Below are 19,123 nucleotides of genomic sequence, written 5' to 3' on the forward strand. Positions count from 1 at the left end.
GAGCTTTGGAATATGTGTGAATTGTAAAAGAAAAAGCTGATCTGAGGACAAGTGTGGTTTCTTCTCTTGGTAGGACATTGCATTATTACCATCCTTATTCCTTATTTATTACTATCCATTTGGAACTAATGAAACAGACCTTGAAAATTTTCCTCCTCTCCATTACTCTTTGTGGCAGCTAGGTGGTTCAGTAGATAGCATGATAGGCTCTAGAGTCAGAAAAATTCATTTTACGGAGTTCAAATTTGGCTTCTCATATTTACTAGCTAAATAACCTTAGGCCAGTTATTCTACTGTATTTGCCTCGATTTCTGTAATCCGAGTTGTAAAATGAGCTGATGAAAAAAATGGCAAATCACTCCATTATCTTTGCCAAGAAAACCCCAGATGGGGTCATAAAGAGTTGGACACAAGTAAAATGACCAAATAACAATAAATAAAAATCATTCTCTATCATCTTCTCCTTCTCTCTTCCTCATAACTCTGCCTTTTGTCTTCTTCCAAGATCCCTAAACCTGACTTGCCTTAATTAGAAAATTATTTATCACTGCCTGAATCTCAGCCAACAGAAATTTAAATATTAATCACAATTTCCTGGGAAGCATTAGAAAAAACACAATCTCTTATTGGGATCTTCCTTTGTACTCTGATGTTAGTAGATCTTATAGATGTCTGGAGTTCTTGGTCCCAGAGTCACAGGAAAAGCAATACTTCCATTAATCATTACAAGATCTAGTTTACAATCAACAAACTATAACTCTGGCTTCTCTGGCAAGACCAGAAGGATTTCTTTAATCTTTCTTTCTGGTTTTATTAACAGAGCTGGTGATTCCCCTATATTTTTTCAAGTTTTTCCTTTCTAATCACAATGTAACCTTGAAATACACCTTGCCTGATTATCAGTCTTCCATGCATGCTTTATTGCTTTATTTATTTCTTCTATTATTAGTCCCTACTTCTAAATGATAGGTTGTTTAACTGGCAGAAAAACCACCAGGTTTGATGTCAACTGCTCAGGAAGCTATATCTACAAATCTAATGCAGGGGATTATTAGTGCATTGTGCATTCATTGTTTTCTTCTAGAGAGCTGGTTGTTAAACATTTCCCAACATTCCACTTGCAAGGAACTCTGTAATTAGAAACTGGTTAATTTTTAAGGGGTGTGAAAATGGATGACCAGCTTGGTATGGGTGGGCACTCTTGTAATTTCTTGGAAGAGCTAAGGAGGCCCAGTATCTTAAAAACAATAAGATAAAAGAGTGGATAAACAGAATTTGAAAGATTAAAAAACTTTTTGTGATCAGTAAGATATCAATGGAAAATCCAATGGTCCTTCAGTGACTATAGTTTAGAAGCTTTGTGAACTTACATAGAAAAATCCCTTGTATGAACTCTTGGGAACTTAGGTTTGGATTGTGGGATTTTTCAATGGTAGTATACCTAATCTTGCCTTGATTGTCCCCCACAGTCTAAAAACTGGGAATTTCTAAAGTTAACTTAAACCTATGTTTTCAGATACTCATTGTAGATCAAAATCCTTCCCTTCCTCCCCCAAAATCCAGTTGTATCCAATGCATATGTATATGTTATAGATATCCATTATTTAATCTCTATTAATTTAGGGTAGTATTGTCACAAACTGTCCCAGGGTATAGAGATTATAAGGGCATATAATATATAGCATACATGTTAGAATAGTATTTTATATTGTAGACTAAATACATAGGTTTCTTGTAAACACATAAGATATAGCATCCATGTTAAGAACTGCATATAGTAGATCAAATACATAGGTTACATGAGTAATGTGGTCACATCCAATCAATCATTACCCATTTAAGTACCTGATGCCATGAATATAAATATAAATAATGAAATAATTAATACTCTCAAGGAGCTTAGATTCTTTTTTTAAAAATTTAATAGTATTCCTCCCCCCCCAAGTATATGTAACAATAGTTTTAACATTCATCTTTGTAAGATTTTGAACTGAAAATTTTCTCTCTTCCTCCCTCCCCTATCCCTTTCCCAAAATCACAAGCAATCTGATATAGGTTATACATGTACAATCACATTATACCTATTTCCACATTAGTTATGTTGTAAAAGAAGACAGAACAAAAAGGAAAATCACAAGAAAGAAAAATAACAAAAAAAGTGAAAATAGTATTTTCTGACCTGAATTCAGACTTTATAGTTCTTTCTCTGGATGTGGTCAGCATTTTCTACCATGAGTCCTTTGGAACTGTCTTGGATTGTTAAGAAAAGCTCATGTAAGAGCAGTAATGAACTGAACCAGATACACCCAGCAAAAAAACTGGGAGATGACTATGAACCACTACATAGATTTCCAATCCCTCTATTTTTGTCTGCCTGCATTTTTTATTTCCTTCACTAATTGTACACTATTTCCGATTCTTTTTGGACAGCAAAACAACTGTTTGGTCATGTATACATATATTGTATTTAATTTATACTTTAACATATTGAACATATATTGGTCAACCTGCTATCTGGGGCGGGGGGGGGGGAGGGGGAAGGAGGGGAAAAATTAGAACAAAAGGTTTGGCAATTATCAATTTTGTAAAATTACCCCTGCATAATAAAAACTATTAAAAAGAAAAAAAGAAAAGCTAATGTATCATAGTTGATTACTGCACAACATTGTTAATGTTCTCCTAATTCTACTTACTTCACTCAGCATCATGTGAGTCTTTCCAGGTCATTCTGAAATCTGCCTGCTCATCATTTCCTATAGAACAATAGTATTCCATTTCATTTATCTGCCACAACATGGTCAGCCTTTCTTCCCTTAAATAACAATTTTTTGTCACTGCAAAAAGTCCTGCTATAAATATTTTTGTACATGTGAGTCCTTTCCCTTTTTTATGATTTGTTTGAGATACAGACCTAGTAAAGACATTGCTAGATCAAAGGGTATGAACAGTTTGTTAGCCCTTTGGGCAAGGAATTTACATTCTCATGGAGAAGACAATCAATACATATACAGAAGCATGCACAAAATAAATATAAAAATAATAAATGAAAATAAATGCAAGGTTTCTTGGGAGAGAGAGCATTAGTCATTAGGAGTACCAGGAAACATGTCATATAGAAGGTGGAGTCCACACATGAACAATTTCTCCCCTTTTTCCCCCATCTCCTATTTGCTTTCCTCCCCCCTTCCTTGCCCTCTTGTCCCCTCTTCTCGCCACCTCCTCTTCCCCTTCTCTTCCTGGAATTACGAGTGGGACAGCTGTGATTTGTGTAGCCAAATGGTGGACATTAAAAAACAAAAAACAAAAAAAAACAAAAAAAACTTATGGTGACTAAGAAAATGATCAATGGGCCCTATTGATCAATAGACTGGTTTATTATAGGGAGATATATAACTTAGGAGAACCTTTTTCAAAGAAAGAAATATAGGTTAACAAATGTTACAAGAGAAAGGTGATATGACACAGTAGATAGAGGAATGGCTTTGGAGTTAGATCTTTATTAAATTCTCATCTCTGACTGACTGTGTGACCTTTCAGTACTGAAGGCCAGTAGTGTCAAACTCAAATAGAAGGACATCCCTACCAGCTGCAGTTTGACTTAGAAAACTACAAATGAACTTTCTCTCTGGTGCATTGTATTTTGGGTTAATTTATTAAACCAGGATGGGGTCCATTTCTTGAGATTCTAATAAATAATTCTGCTTTCTATGAGTGATCTGAGTAGTCAATTTGGGTAGGTCTCTTTTTGTCCCAAATTTTCCCTCCCTTCCTTCCTTCCTTCCTTCCTTCCTTCCTTCCTTCCTTCCTTCCTTCCTTCCTTCCTTCCTTCCTTCCTTCCTTCTTTCCTTCCTTCCTTCCTTCCTTCTTTCCTTCCTTCCTTCCTTCCTTCCTTCCTTCCTTCCTTCCTTCTTTCCTTCCTTCCTTCCTTCCTCCCTCCATTCCTTCCTTCCTCTCCTTCCTTCCTCCCTTTCCTTCCTTCCTTCCTTTCCTTCCTTCCTTTCTTCCTTCCTTCCTTCCTCCCTTCCTCTCTTCCTTCCTTCCTTCCTTCCTTCCTTCCTTCCTTCCTTCCTTTCTTCCTCTCCTTCCTCTTCTTCCTCTCCTTCCTTCCTTCCTTCCTTCCTTCCTTCCTTCCTTCCTTCCTTCCTTCCTTCCTTCCTTCCTTCCTTCCTTCCTTCCTTCCTTCCTTCCTTCCTTCCTTCCTCTCCTTCCTTCTTTCCTTCCCTTCCTTCCTTCCTTCCTTTATCCCTTCCTTCCCTTCCTTCCTTCCTTCCTTCCTTCCTTCCTTCCTTCCTTCCTTCCTTCCTTCCTTCCTTCCTTCCTTCCTTCCTTCCTTCCTTCCTTCCTCTCCTTCCTCTCCTTCCTTCCTTCCTTCCTTCCTCCCTTCCTCCCTTCCTCCCTTCCTCCCTCCATTCCTTCCTTCTTCTCCTTCCTTCTTTCCTTCCCTTCCTTCCTTCCTTCCTTCCTTCCTTTATCCCTTCCTTCCCTCCCTCCCTTCCTTCCTTCCTTCCTTCCTTCCTTCCTTCCTTCCTTCCTTCCTTCCTTCCTCCTCCTTCCTCCCTCCTTCCTCCCTCCCTCCTTCTTTCCTTCCTCCTTCTTTCCTCTCCTCCTCTGTCCACATAGAGTATCATATCCTTACCTACAGATACTCTTTAAAGCTTTTTTTTTTTCTTTTCTTTTGTACCTCTGAAAATTCCCAAGATATTTTGGGGCTTACAGGCTAGATTTCTTCCTTAAGGACTGTGCCTTAAACCAAAACCAATCTTATTCTCATTGGCCACTAATAGGCCTTAGGCCAAACCTCATTTGGTCATTGTTTGGGTTCTGATTGACTCATATTGAATGTAAATAGCAGTCATTTCTGATTTGACTGGAAACCCTGAGAGTCTTCCCCTTCCAGATTCATTTATTTAGATTTTTTTTTTTTTTGGACTAGGTGAAAGAAGAGATTCTTTGCCTCAATGGGTGTGGCCTCAGTCAAGCTGAAACCTATTGAAGATCTAAGCTTAAAAAGGCTGAGGTTTCCCACTGTATCCTGGGCCATCCACTCATCTATATCTGGATGGCTCTGGAGGGGAAAGTGAGGGAGGAAACCTCCTTCACTTAAATCCAACTCACTTGCATGCTATGGCATGACATCATGGTTTTCTTTGGGAACAAAGGACAAACAATAACAACTTTATTAAACACTTCCCCTACATTGTATCTGGTTCTTGCTTCATTGAAAGTTTCACACATTTGTTTTAAGCAACTCTTTCAGATTAAGTTACAGATGTGTGGGACGCGGCTTCAGGTATAACGAGGAAGCATTTATTTGGTCCTTGCCAGGAAAGGTCCAAGCACACCTGAGAAGACCCAGAGCCTCTCAGCTCCCCTCTCCCAGCCATAGTGTCTGATAGTGAGCTGAAAATAGTGAATTGGTTAAATAGCAAAAGACCTGGGTTCACTGGATAGACTGAAAAGCAATGCTGTCTACTTCCTGTGGGTCATGTGACTTCCTGAAGCTTAGGTCTAGGGTCTCACCCACTCATGGACTTTTTGAGAACTCTTCCCCAGGTCCTATTCAGTTCCTCCTCTTTTTCACATGTTTAAAGATTTCTCACAACAGTCCTGGCATATTTCTCTACTAGCACATCTCTGTGAGCTGGGCCTTCTGGCTTATCCCTCTTCAGTATTAACCATAATCCTCCCTCTCCCATTCAGAACCAACAGCCACACATCAGTGGAAGCTTTCAGGAACCACTTTAGCTAAGAAATCTTGAACTACTCTAATGATAAAGTGCATAAGCAAGGGGGTGACAGGATATTGCTGCTTAAAGCAATGAGCAGGCATCAGAGACCCCGCTCCCACCAGCTCCCACCATTTGTCATCACAGACCAGATTGGTATCTGGCAGCCATAGAACTGCAGCACTGGGGGGGCCTCAGGGCCATTGTCACATCCTTCCCACCTCAAGCAGTCTAGACCTAGACTCATGTGGGACAGAGGGACGAAGGTCTCATTTTCTAGAGCTGCTTCAGGCTGACAAGGTCATAGAGTGGGCCCTGCCCAGTGGGGTCGGAACTGAGAAGGGAGACAAGTGAGTTGCAGGTGGTGGGAGCAGCATCCAGTGCTGAGTGTCCGAATCTGGTCTTAGGTGATTTCAGGTTGGCCAAGTAGTTGGAATTTCATGGATCAGAGTCTGGAAGAAGCAACTCTCAGAAGTAGATTAAATATGGACTAAATATGAGCTAAAGAGAAAAAATAAACAAAAGTGGAGTTAATATGGGGGTTACTAGGGACCCCACCCAGAGGAAGACTGGGGGGGAAATGAGGCTATCATGAATGTCTCTCATCAGAAAGCTTTTCCTGGGGTAAATACCAAAGAATGTTTTTTCCCACATTCCTGCTTTCGTTTCCTCAAAAGAGATGAGGCAGTGGGTGAAACTATGCCTTAAGTGAGTATGATCTCCTTTAGCAAAACCCTTAGAGCCTTTTCAGTCTTACAAGGAAAGGCTTTTACCCAATTAATACAGGTATTAACAAAAACCAAAAGCAGTTTCAAGCCCCAGCCATGGGGCATATGTATAAAATTCATCTGGCAAACCTCCCCTAAGGACTGGCCTCCAGATAGGCCTTTTTAACAGTCCTTTCAGAATTTACTTGCCTGGGAGCTTTGAGGGAATGCAGGTGTCTGGAGCTGAGGAATTAAAGGTGCCCTGGTCAGGGCCAATTAGGCAGCAGCATGCTGAATCTGCAAGCCTGTTTCTCTTGGCCTGAAGTAAATCTCCTTCTTTATGAAACATAACAGAAACTTCATTAGGTCCATGGATAGCTTGCAGTAATTGTTCCTCTGCTTACCTAATAGGGAATTTTTGGCTGTCAAAAATCTTCTTTCTTTCCATATAGCCCCCATGAGCATGCAAAATAAGGCAAATTTGAAGTCAGTATAGATATTCACTCTCATTCCTTTCTCCAATTCTAAAGGCCTGATATAGTCAATTAGAAGGGCTGTGGAAACCACTGCTCTAAGGTCTTAGGAGGGTCACCCCAAAGACACCAAGTTTCTTTGAGAAGTAAGCAGAGTCTGGGATCAAGAACTTGGCCCTGTCTTTCATCAACATACAGAATAAAAGGCTTTAGGTAGGGCTAAAATGGAGGACAGATCAGTTTAGATTTTCAAGGTCTTAAAAGCCTTGGCCCGATCAGGGAGTGACAGGATTACCTAATTCCTCTCCACACTGAGCAAAAGGGAGATAGGAGGTGATCCAAATACTTAACAGACTGATAGGCCAAGGGCGCCTTCAGACAAAGAAATTCTTGAGTCAGACAGCAAAAAAGTTAAGGGTTTTATGGCTGCATCCAGAAAAGCCTCCAGGGCTGGGCTTCAGATCAATGTATCCTCTACATACTTGTACTGGGCTCATGTATTCTACTCACCATTTGGTATAATTACAGAAATTTGCTATAAGAGGAAAAAGCAGGAACATGATTATAATATATAATCAATCAAAATTGATTCTTCAGGGCTTCAACCTAAGAGCACATACATGACAGAATAAGGCATCCTTAGCTCTGTTTGACAAGCAATCATCAGTAACACTTCCACCTTATAGCTAGACTCAGGAATAATCAGGTAGCAAACAAAAAAACTGAACTGAGAAACTGAGCCAGAAGGTTCCCACCTTAAGCAGAGGTAAAGGCTGTCCGCCCTGCATTTGCCAAGATAAGATATCTATCTACTGGAAGGCATCCCTTCCAGTAATTTATGGCATTCTTCCCAAATGAAGGATTATTGATTTAATAATCCATCAGGCAATCATATCTCTTCTAAGTTCACTATGCTTCTCCCCACTTCTACTTAAGAGTTCACTTTTTTAGGGTGCTAAGTCCCTTTCAAGATGTACCTTGCCAGCTAAGGACACCACTCCTTCAAGAGGTATTTCCTTTCTCTTGGCAAATGGCAAGTTCCTTCCACTAAAGAACTTGCCATTTTTTCCATTCTGCTCTTCTCTGTGCCCTCACATCTCCTCTCCGTCTCTGTGTCTGTCTGTCAGTCTGTCTCTCTCTCTCTCTCTCTCTCAGACACACACACACACACACACACACACACATACACACAAAATTTATCACTTCAATAATCACAATCTTAATCAATAATCACATCTTAAGAGTTTTAGGTTTCAATATTATGACAATAATAAAGGAAATGCAAGAGTTTTGTCATCTGCCCATCAAAGTATGTAGAATAATAAAATGAGATACAAAATCAGAAACAAATTTCAAAGACTTTCAAGATGTCAATTCCTTTCTGAGAGAAAAGATAGCCATTTAATTCCTTCTTTGTTTTTTTTGAAACATGTCTAGTATAGATCTGAGAAATGTCCTGTGTTCCTTTGGTGTTGCTTCCTCTCTTCTGTCATCATTTTTCATGGATGTTTTCCCTACATGAGGCCGTTGGATTGTAGGTAGTGTCTTTCCTTCTGGCTGGAGCTTCTTACCAGGTATAAAACCAAGCCATCTCCCCTTCACAGGCCTAGGAAGCTCCAGCTTCTTGGGGGAAGATACTGGAGAATTGAATGGATGGGTTAAAGGCCCCTGAAAATCATAATAGGGGTATGGGAGGGTAAAAATGGAACGCTTGGCTGTATGCTTTACTTGGAGGATAAATTTCACATTTATCTGCCCCCCAGAATTGGACAGAGGCATTGGTATGACTAGCAATTGTGCCTCACAGGCATATTTCATCCCCCAAACATGGGGACAGCCATTTGGGATCCAGGAAACACAAATCAGGCACACTGGATAGTCCAGTGGGATGCACTGGTCACTACAATGAGGGGTGGATACCTTCTTTATCTTCTGCAAAATAATCTGTCTACAGATGTCATTTTTTATTTCATCCTGAGGGATGGAATTAATGATTTCATCGATAATTTTTTCAGAGACATTACCCCCTTCAGTAATGTATGGCTTGATGTAATTTAAATGCCACAAAATTTGTCTTTTTTCCTTGGAAAAGGTCTGGTATTGAAGTCCAAGCTGAACTTCTTCTGGGTTGTCAGAGCTCAGTTCTGCCTCCAGGTGGTAGTCACGAGCTGTCAGAGCCTCATTTGAGTGTGTTGGACCTGATAGGGTTTGGGCCCTGTGCACAGGACTTAGTGGAGTTGTTTTCTCCTCATCTAGACTTGGAAGCGGGCTTTCTGGGTTAAGGACATCTAATTTAGCCTCAGTCTGGTTTTCAGGACTTAATAGAAGAACAAACGGGGGCTTGGAACGAGATGTTGGTGTGGCCTGCTCTGGATCCCCTAACATTTGTGCTGAGTGATGTAGAGTTAATGGAGTTGTGATCTCGGGATCAGCCTCTAGTTGATGATTGGGGATGGATTGCAATTTATTCTGAGAATTGAGATCAGAGAGAGCTACTTTGTGGAGTTCTAGTATTAGTGAAGGTGTTGCCCCCTGATCTCGGCTGGGGACAGTTATATCTTGGTGGTCTTTTGGTGATATTTCCCCCTGTGAATCTCGTTTCAGCCGAACCTTTGAGACCTCATCATTTGCGTCTGGAACTGCGTCCTCTTGGTGGCCAGTTGTGAGGGGAGGAATGATCTGCAAGTCTGGGCTGGGTGGCTGGGTGGCCCTGGGGTCAGGATCTTGGCCAAGTAGAGCTGTTAGTCCATGATCCCAGATTTCTAGAGTTATGACACTGTTACCTGCTCCAAGTGGTACTGCTTGCCAGTGATCCTCTTGTGTCTGGAGGGAGACTTGGAGATTGCTGCTCAGTGCATTTTCAGTTTGTTGGTCATTGTGTAATAATAGCCTTGGAATGTGGGCTTCTGACTCAATTAGATCTTTATTCTGGAAACCCAAGTCTGATAGAAACAATGCTTGGTGTGATAATTCTTCAGCAGTCATGACCTGGCGGTTACATTCTTGTTCATTCTGAAATATGAACACAATTTGTTCTGTTTGAAGTATGCCAGGAGCATTGGCCCCTGGGGTACCTTCAGCTGGGTGAGAAAGGCCATGTGGTATCCGGGCCCTTGGACCGGCTGGAGATGGCGTCTGGTTCTCAGGGCCAAAGGGCGTCAGGTGGTGGTGATCCATTATTCTTTGTGGAGATGTTTCCCACTCTATCTGATCCATGAAAGCTGGCCCCTGGGATGCCATTTCTGGTGACATTTTCTGCTGTTCTGGTTTCACATAAGTCAGCACATTTGGACCTGGCACAGCCATACCTTGGAAGTCACCAGTGGGTGAACATGTAATCTGGGGGTCAGGACAAGATGGATTTATATCCTTTTGTTCTATGTCCAATGGGAATGCTGCCCAATGAATCGGGTCTGTTTTATTTTGGGATTTTGCACCTGTTGAAAATTTGTCCTTTTGATCCTGGTCTGTGAGCGCTATAGGCTGGTGGTCTCCACCCGGAGCTCTTGTTTCCCTCTGGTCTAGTTTATCTTGAAGTGTGAATTGTTGGTGACAACTGTGTACATTTTCAGTCTGCTGGTCCTCAGGACTAGGTGAATATGTGGCTCTGCAGTCAGAGTCTGAGTGCCTTAAACTCTGGGCCCAGTTGGCCTCTACCTGAGATATGTCTTGGCTGTCAGCTTCTGTTGGTGGTGTGGTCTGGGGGTTATTTGGGGCTGCTGCAGCAGGTTCACTCCTGTGTTCTTTTCTGCCTACATCTATGGCCTTGAGTTCACAGCTGAGTGGTAGTGTGGCCCTGTGGTCTGGCTTTGGTGCTGATATGGAGAAGTCCAGGTCAGCTGGGGTTATGCCCAGATGATTGAGACTTGGGTTCCTGTCTTTTAGAACTTCATCCCAGGGGTCCTGACTTCCTATCACTGCTGTGTACTGGTGATATGCTAAGGATTGTGCTCTCTGGATAGACAAGCCTGGGCCATTCTGTAGAGGTGGAACTTGGACATCGGAGCCTGCCAAGATACTCTTCTGGTGGCAGGGGAAGGACAGGGCTGTGTCCTGAAGCTCAGAGTCCTGGGCTTCCTTGTTGTAGAGGCTTGAACAGATTGGAATCATGATTGGTGCAGCTTGGCGTTCAGAGAATAGGGATAACCCAGATGGGTCCTTGGTCTTGTAATCAGGGTCCAGTGGAGCCTCCCTGAAAGGGGAAGGGGACGCTTGAGCACACAGATCTTCCAGGCATGAGGAAGGAACTTCTAATGGCTTTAGATCTTGTGATGGTGTAGGTGTTGTATGGGTCTGGTGTTTTGGAGCTGGTGATGGCAAAGCTGTGGCTATAGTCCAGTGTTGTGGGCAGGGTGGACATGCAGTTGTGGCCCTTGTTTTCCCATTCAGATCTGATAAAAGCCTAGATGGATCTTTGGAACGGTTGTCAAGGCATCGTAGCAGTGATACTGTCTCCCTTACGTCATGCTTAGGTTGAAAAACCTTAAAAGTTTTGGCCTGCACCCAGTAATCCAAGTCAGATGTCTTAAATGAGATGGTTTTGGACCAACGGTCGGGACAAAATGGTGAGGGTCCACCTGTGGGATGCTTCTTAGTGCTTAGAACTCTGTCCTGGAATCTGGGTCTTGGAAAAACTTCAAGGGAGCGAGTTGATTTCACTGGTTTGTGAGCAGCCGTGGCTTGGTGCTTTGAAAATGTTTTATTTCTTTTTACTCCCTTGGTCCTATTGCCCATGAATGAAAACTCAGCTGGATGGCCTTTTGAAGATGGGAATTGCTGGCTGAGGTGATCCTCATGCGGATGGGCAAAGTCAGCAAAAATCTTGGGAAGGTGGTTAGGGCCTGTAGCAGCCTCCGTTCTGTGGTTAGAGTCTAGTGGAGTCTTGTGTTGGTATTTGGAGTTAAGCAGAGGAGATATGAGATGCTGTTTGGTCGATATCAGAGGTACAGTAGTAACTCTGGATTTGCAGTCAGGCTTAGGTTGATTGGCTGTATGGTGTTTGCCAGGTAAGGATGTTTTATTCCCATCCTGGTGATTAAGATAAAGGCAGGGATCTGCCCTGGTATCCATGCAGGACACTTGTGGAGCTGTGCTTGGCTGTTTGGGACAAGGAGAAGGGGCAGATTTGCTCTTGTGACATGGATGTAGTAATGGCTGGGTGTTTTTGGCCTCATGCTTGAGGTAGGCTATCTGCTCAGCTTTGGAATGGTATTGTTGTTCCCACAATGGTGAAATCCAGTGTGGGGGACAGGGTACTGGCACCGGTGTTTCCTCGTTAAAGGCGGCTTTCCGAGGGAAATGGACCAAATCTGCAGCTAAAAGAGAGACCATGTGAGTGATAGTGAAGAAATAGGACATACAGATAGTACAGGAGAGGTGGTTATGGATAAGGGAGCCAGAATATGATCCTAGTAAGTAAATGCCTTTGTAATTTATGAAGTACCTTTCACATTTCCTTCATTTGATCCACATCTGGCAAATGACATATCAAAGTTGTAATAATAATGGCATTTCTTTCATTTATTAAAAAAGACTTGCTTTTCTGAGTGCAAGGAGTACAAGTGTAATCATTCCCATTTTATGAAAGGAGAGTTACTGGGGTTTGGGGAGGTTCAAGGTCTTGCTGAAAAGCTAGCAATCAGCAGAGAGAGAGCCAGGACTGAAACTTAGGAAACTGAGATTAAGAGCAAACATTCCCAGAGCTACACATTGAACAAGGATGGGTTCTGAGAAACAGAAGATTAGGTGCACAAGGATGAGCCCCACAAAGAGAGATGGTTCCAAAGGAGAGAAGTGATAGTTCCTATCTGAGGTTATCAAGAGCCAAAATTCTTACCATTAGGAAATAATCCATGCCGTTTTCTCCTCATCTGGGGTCTATAGGATTTCCTTGAAAAAAGAATTTTTTGCGTTCATTGTTTTAATCATGGCCGGCTGTTTATTTTATTTTATTGTTAAAGACACTAGAGTGGTTTGCTGTGCCCTTCTGCAGTTCATTTTATAGAGGAGGAAACTGAGGCAAGAAGAGCAGGGTTAAGTGACTTGCCCAGGGTCACACAGCCAGCAAGTGTGGGGCGCTGGATTTGAACTTGGCAAGATGATGAACTTTAGTGACTTCATGCCTGGCACACTGCGGACTCTGCTGCCAACTAGAGGCCTTTCTCTAGCAGCCTAGTTGTTATAATGGTCCTATAGCAGAGACTCAAAATGTCAGCTGGGGCCTCCCCCTTTTCTTTCATTCTGATTCCCATCATTCCATACCTTTTTGAGTATCACTTTTAGGAAAGAAATGGAGAAATGCATTTTCATAAATATGCAAAAAGCTGACTTGCCCTTCTTTAGGCATCTTAGGAGGATTTGAGACCTTAAACAAAAAGCTGTATGTGAAACATCTACCCAGTGCAGTGAATCTGGAGTTGGGAGGACCCAAGTTTAAATACAGCCTTGTATACTTACTAGTTCTATAACCTGGCAAGTCACTTGATTATCTGTGCCTCAGTTTCCTCCTCTGTAAAATAGAGATAACAATGGCATCTACCTTCATGGGGGTTCTTGTGAGGATCAAACAAGATAACAACACATGCAAGAGTGGAAATGATGGGGGACCCTGAAGCTGTCCTCTGACTTTGGGGGGGACCTCTCGAGAAACTCTTGTCCCTGAGAGAGACCCACCCCAGTGAATCAAGATGAAGTGGTTTCATTTCATTATCTGGGCAGGACTAGTTGAGGACCACTCCTACTTAGCATGAGCTGGGGATTGAGGTGTCTATCCAATTCTGTGAAGTTGGAGATTACTCCAGGACTACTCATTCAATTGGAAAATTTCTATTCAATTCAAAGATCTCTGTCTAACTTCAAACAGCCCCCAGCCCTTAGCCAAAGTTTCAAATTCCTTATCAAAAAGGACAACTTGGGGCCCTTCCTTGCAGAAAGCCAAAAGCAGCAATCAGGCCAGGCCTAAGGTCTCTCCTTGACCTAGCTGCCTGGGAGGACGCCCTGCCCCCTGTGAAGAGACTCCCTTTGCTCAGTGTTAACACCCCTCTGGAACCTTCTGCCAAGATTTCTTTGCTAGATGATTTCTCTGCTAGGAACTTTCTCTCTCTGTCAGGACCTTGCCACTAAGGAAGTTAGTCTTCATAGCAAAGGTTGACTTTTCAGTGCCGATAATAAACTTCTTTTTGCCAGTCTAACTTTTCAGGTTCCTAAATTCTTTTACAAAGGACCTGCACTGACTAAAAGGGGTTCCCACAACGCTTTTCCCCGCGCCAAACCACATCATTTGGTTCCCTGACTGACTGGGAATGGAGGGCATCTGAACCTCATCACTAATATTATTAAAATTATGCATCATCTGAAAAAAATATATGCATCATCTGGCATTTTCTAGTATCACCCTATCAGTTCTTTCATGGAAAGTATTTTTCCCCCAGTCTCCTTGAAAAACAAGTTCCCTAAGACAGTCTTTGATTTTGCAAGATCAATAAATACATGAATGAATTCATAATTTGTTGATTTTGTCATTTGTGATTTTTGCAATAGATTTTGTAAATGATGCTACAAGTTCTCAGATTCAATCTCCAAACACACATGCATGTGCATGTGCATGTATACATATATGCATTCATATACATACATATGCATACACACATACACAAATATATATACATATAAAGCAGAGAGAGCTAGGTGGTACCATAGTGCACAGAGAACAGGGCTGGGAACCAGGAAGACTCCTCTTCCTGAGTTTGAATCTGGCCTTTAGACACTTACTTGTTGTGTGATCCTGGGCAAGTCACTTAACCCTGTCTGCCTCAGTTCTTTATCTGTAAAAATGAGTTTGAAAGGGAATGTTAAACCATTCCAGTAATTTCTGCCAAGAAAATCCCAAATGGGGTCATGAAGTCAGACAAAACTTAAATGGCTGAACAAGAACTGAATATCTAAAGCATACATGCATGTATTCTTTAGTTCCTAGTAATAACACTTATTTGGAAATCATGTAGACTTTCATGATACTACATAAGGAAATTAGAAACAGACTGTAGTAGTAAACTGAGGAGTATTACCTAGGTCATCCTTAGACTTCTTCTCATCTTGCTTTTTTCTCCTTTTCTTTGCTTTCACCAGGATTCATCTTGGTGACATACTGCATTGCCTTGATGAGGAATCTGATAAAAATGCAATCTAAGAATTTTCCTTGGATTTTTAGCACATAGGAATAGTAGATAAATCTCCACCTCTCATTATAACAAAAGTTCCCAGAAGGGGTTTTTAAAATTTTAAATGAGAGTGGAGCTTGGGCCTGCCAGCAGGTTACCCCACAATACCTCTCACCAGGAAGAGGTACAAGATGACTAGGAACTTAAAAGTATTTCATATGTCCCAAACTCAAGACATTGGAATGTCGAGGGCCAAACCTCTGAAAAGATGTACCTGAATCTGAGACTGCAGAGTACTTAAGGCTAATTACCTATTATTCAATGTGAGATAATGGTTCTATATACACATATTTAGATGAGATGGTGATGTGATGGCTCTCCTCACCACTGATGCTTGCTGAATGTGTGGTGGTGAGATAATTGTGGGCAAGGGTTGGAGGGCTGAGGGAGAGGGTCAAGGTCTTTCTGCCAAAAGATGAGGAGGAAAGAGAATTCAGGCACTGGACTCCAGAGACCCCAGGATTCATCCTTGGCAAGCCGTGTGGCAGCTTGCGGGCCTCCTTCACTTCTCCCCCTAGGGACCAAGGACTTTGACTGATCCTGACTCTGATTCTGAGGCCCTCTGGAGAGCTGGCCTGGATATTCTACTGGAACAATACCAATTCCAAATGGCTTTTGTCCGAAGTTTTCCTAATCATCTGAAATGAAATGAATGCATCTCCAATGGAAACAAATCCAAAGTTTGGGGCTGATGAAGATTGGCTCTTTTAAGCTTTAGTATTTTTGTGAATGGACAGAACCTTTTAGTTGGGAAGAGTTTGAAAATGCCTCCTGCTAGGGAGGGAGATTAATGGCTACCCAGATTTTTCTGGTATAGTCTGAAGAAAAAAAAAAAAAAAAGAGGGTTGTAATTGTTGCATACTCTCACTCCCACTATCCAAGCACGGATAGACTTAGTACTGGAGGAAGAAGATGAGGTAAGGAATGGGAGAAGTAACATCAGGATGATCCCATAGTAGACTGAGGGAAGAACTCACTGCAAAATGGATATTGAAAAGTTTCCCTCATACTGGAGATATGGGAGTAGGAAGAGGTGTCTTAGGGTTGAATAATCAGTTTACCTGTTATTATTGTGGACACTTCAGGAGGCAGTATCTGGAATTTAAGAAGGAGGTTTTTTGTAAGGTTTTGTTTCCATAGTTGAAAATGGATATTTCTGAAGAAGGAGGAAAAGGTTGTGCCCCTCTTTCCTTTTGAGGAAAATGAGGATGGGGGTTCCTTTTTCTAGACCCCACTGGGAACCCCTAGTAAATTAGAAGGATGGGACTAGCTGGGAGGAAAAAGAAGATTTAGTAGATGATACTGGGGTGGAGAGATCCTTGCTCTGTAAATTAGTAAGCAGTTTCAGGAATTTTTAATTGATGGGAATAAAAGAACAAGATTTCCATATACCCATTTTATAAGTCACTCCTTATGTGGGAAATAAAGCATAGATGTCCAAATTTTATATATCCCAGAAGTGGTGAATAGTTATGCAGAGATTTGATTATACAACTGGGATTGAAATTAAAGATATTGAATCAATATGTAGTTGTTAAAATATGTCCTCTTCTAGTAGAACATGAATGGCAGAAATAGGGGAAGTTTAAAAATACCCCCACTTAAAATCAATCTGAAAAATCCAGGGGAATATTGTATGTATGTGTGAGACAATTGCAATCTGTAATAAAGGGATTCTTGAGGGATAGGCTATTAGAATCTTGTATGCCTGTTTTTAGTTATCTCTACTTTGCCCCTTAAGAAATCAAATGGGATTTGTGGATTAATACATGACCTTGGGAGCAGTAAACAGGATAGATACATATTAGAGAGCATCAGAAAAGAATAACCTCTGAGGTAGTGGGGAACTGTTTAATTGATGAGGAAAACAGTTAAAGGAAATGGTTTATAGAGAGAGGAGTGAAGAAAGGACATTTGTCCTCATCCCCACTCTACAATAGAGACATCTTCAATATTTTCTAAAGAGGAAGAGAAAAGATTGGAAGAGATTGGAGCAATTATCCGATGAGAGGAGAATTTTAAATAAGACTATATAAGGTTAGGAAAATAAGTCAGGTTAGGGAAATTTTAATTGTATTGTATTAAGGAAGTCATTGAGATGTTTAAGCAATGTGTGATTTTTTTTTTAAAGAAAATTTGGCTGTATAAGAATAATTGCAAAATAAATATCTAAAAGGTATGTAATATGTCTAAAGATAAATAAGAAGATATTGAGGAAACATCACTCTGGAGGGAGGAATTGGCTCCAGAGTATTCAAGTAGATTTTACTGAAATGACACCTTCATCTAGTTCTTTCTAGATCCTCCCAATACACAATCTCTTTGTTTTCCAGCTGTCTCCCATAACAGGGTCTGATTCATCTGCTCTTCTAGTCCAGTTTTCCAAGGAAGCCAGAACAGAGGCACTTTCAAGGAAATCCAACCTCAGGCCTGCTTCTGGGCTGACTTATAGACTGTTTTCACTATTGAGCATAGACTCTCAATAATATTTCATTTCTCCAACTTTTAGACTCAAGAAAATATCTCTATCAATCACATTTGTCTCTAGAGGCAATCCCCAATCCCAACCTCCATAGATGCCACAAAACTTCTCATCACTAAAAATTTCAAGAACAGGAAATAAGAAATAGATCACATACTCTGAAGATCAGCAGTCTCAGCCAGTTCAATTTTAGCTAGTGGAGCTTGGTGGTTAAAATTTCCCCAAAAGGAGAAGCCTATGAGGGACTAAGTCCCCAGTAAGAAAAAGATAGTTTAGAGTAAAATTCACTAAGTTTAGAAAACAATTCTCATTCCTGCCAACTCAGACACCAGTGTCTAGACTGAGCCTTCAGGTCCCTTTATTCCAAGTAAGGGATCTGAGTTGTCCTTGACATCATAAAATACTATTTGTTCTTTGTCCACCAACAGAGCTGCCCCACCCATTTCTTCACATCAGCTCCAGCTCCCCTTTTAACTTTGACCCTCTAAAAGATCATTAGTTCATCTCTTTCTAAAACTTACCCATAGAAGGTAATGGAGAAAGTTTCCTGAAAAAAGAAAAGCATATCTTGTTGTTCTTTATAGCATACTCAATTCAGTAATCTTTATTGATCTCTGTTTTTTAGTCCAAGGACCAGAAGCAAAGTAATATCCTATTGCATTTCATAGTAGCAGTCAATTTAAATGGTTTAGTATAAATTTTCTTAATTATCCATGGCCTACAAAATTCTAGCAGTCACTTCAAAATTTGTTTTTCTTCATTATCAGTTTTTCATTCATGCTCTGTGGGGCTCACTTCATCCTTCTTTTGTTAATCATTCTTATTTCTAAATAATAGTGTCTTTGGTTGGGAAACAAAGTTCAAAGTAACTATTCTCTAAAGTTGTCTTACTTTTTCCTGGCACATTGGCAGGATAATGGAGCCTGGACCCATGGCACATGCTCAGATGTAACAAACCCCAAATGATTCATCCAGCATACTTTTTGAAGCAAAAAAAAAAAAAAATTACCCTTGTATACATGCATACCAATAAGTCATTCTATTAATTGAACCCCACACCACAGATTAAATATTGGCTGCTCTGCAAGATAAAAACCTTCACTTTATCTTAGTGAGATTCAATGAGCAAAAGGAGTCTACATAATGACTTTTCATATACCTTCATTATTCTGAGAATTATATATCAGATTTTATCACCTGCATTTTAAATTTTATTTGAATTAATATCTTTTATTTTTATATTATCTTCATTTTTCAAATATATTTTTCCCACTGGAAATTAGTATGGCAGAAATTAGATATGGATCCACACTTAACACCATATACCAAGATAAGATCAAAATGGGTCCATGATTTAGGCATAAAGAGGGAGATAATAAATAGATTAGAGGAACAGAGAATAGTCTACCTCTCAGACTTGTGGAGGAGGAAGGAATTTATGACCAGAGGAGAACTAGAGATCATTATTGATCACAAAACAGAAGATTTTGATTACATCAAACTAAAAAGTTTCTGT

At 40.9% G+C, this 19,123-nt stretch overlaps 1 protein-coding gene across 2 annotated transcripts; it reads right to left on the reverse strand.

The window, feature by feature from the left end:
* Positions 1–8,284: 8,284 nt before the first annotated feature.
* LOC141564774 (uncharacterized) lies at positions 8,285–17,944 on the reverse strand. Of its 2 annotated transcripts, XM_074307658.1 has the most exons (5): positions 17,765–17,944; positions 14,973–15,074; positions 14,677–14,729; positions 12,743–12,795; positions 8,285–12,221 (listed from the first exon to the last, which is right to left on the reverse strand). In XM_074307658.1, the coding sequence occupies exons 4-5, from the start codon at positions 12,774–12,776 to the stop codon at positions 8,308–8,310; spliced, it is 3,948 nt and encodes a 1,315-aa protein (XP_074163759.1). In that variant the 5' UTR covers positions 12,777–12,795; positions 14,677–14,729; positions 14,973–15,074; positions 17,765–17,944; the 3' UTR covers positions 8,285–8,307. The 2 variants fall into 2 exon arrangements, with proteins under 2 accessions (XP_074163759.1, XP_074163757.1); XM_074307656.1 differs by lacking the exon at positions 14,677–14,729.
* Positions 17,945–19,123: the final 1,179 nt, after the last annotated feature.

Source organism: Sminthopsis crassicaudata, chromosome 3 (assembly GCF_048593235.1).
Source record: "Sminthopsis crassicaudata isolate SCR6 chromosome 3, ASM4859323v1, whole genome shotgun sequence".
NCBI classification, from domain to species: domain Eukaryota; kingdom Metazoa; phylum Chordata; class Mammalia; order Dasyuromorphia; family Dasyuridae; genus Sminthopsis; species Sminthopsis crassicaudata.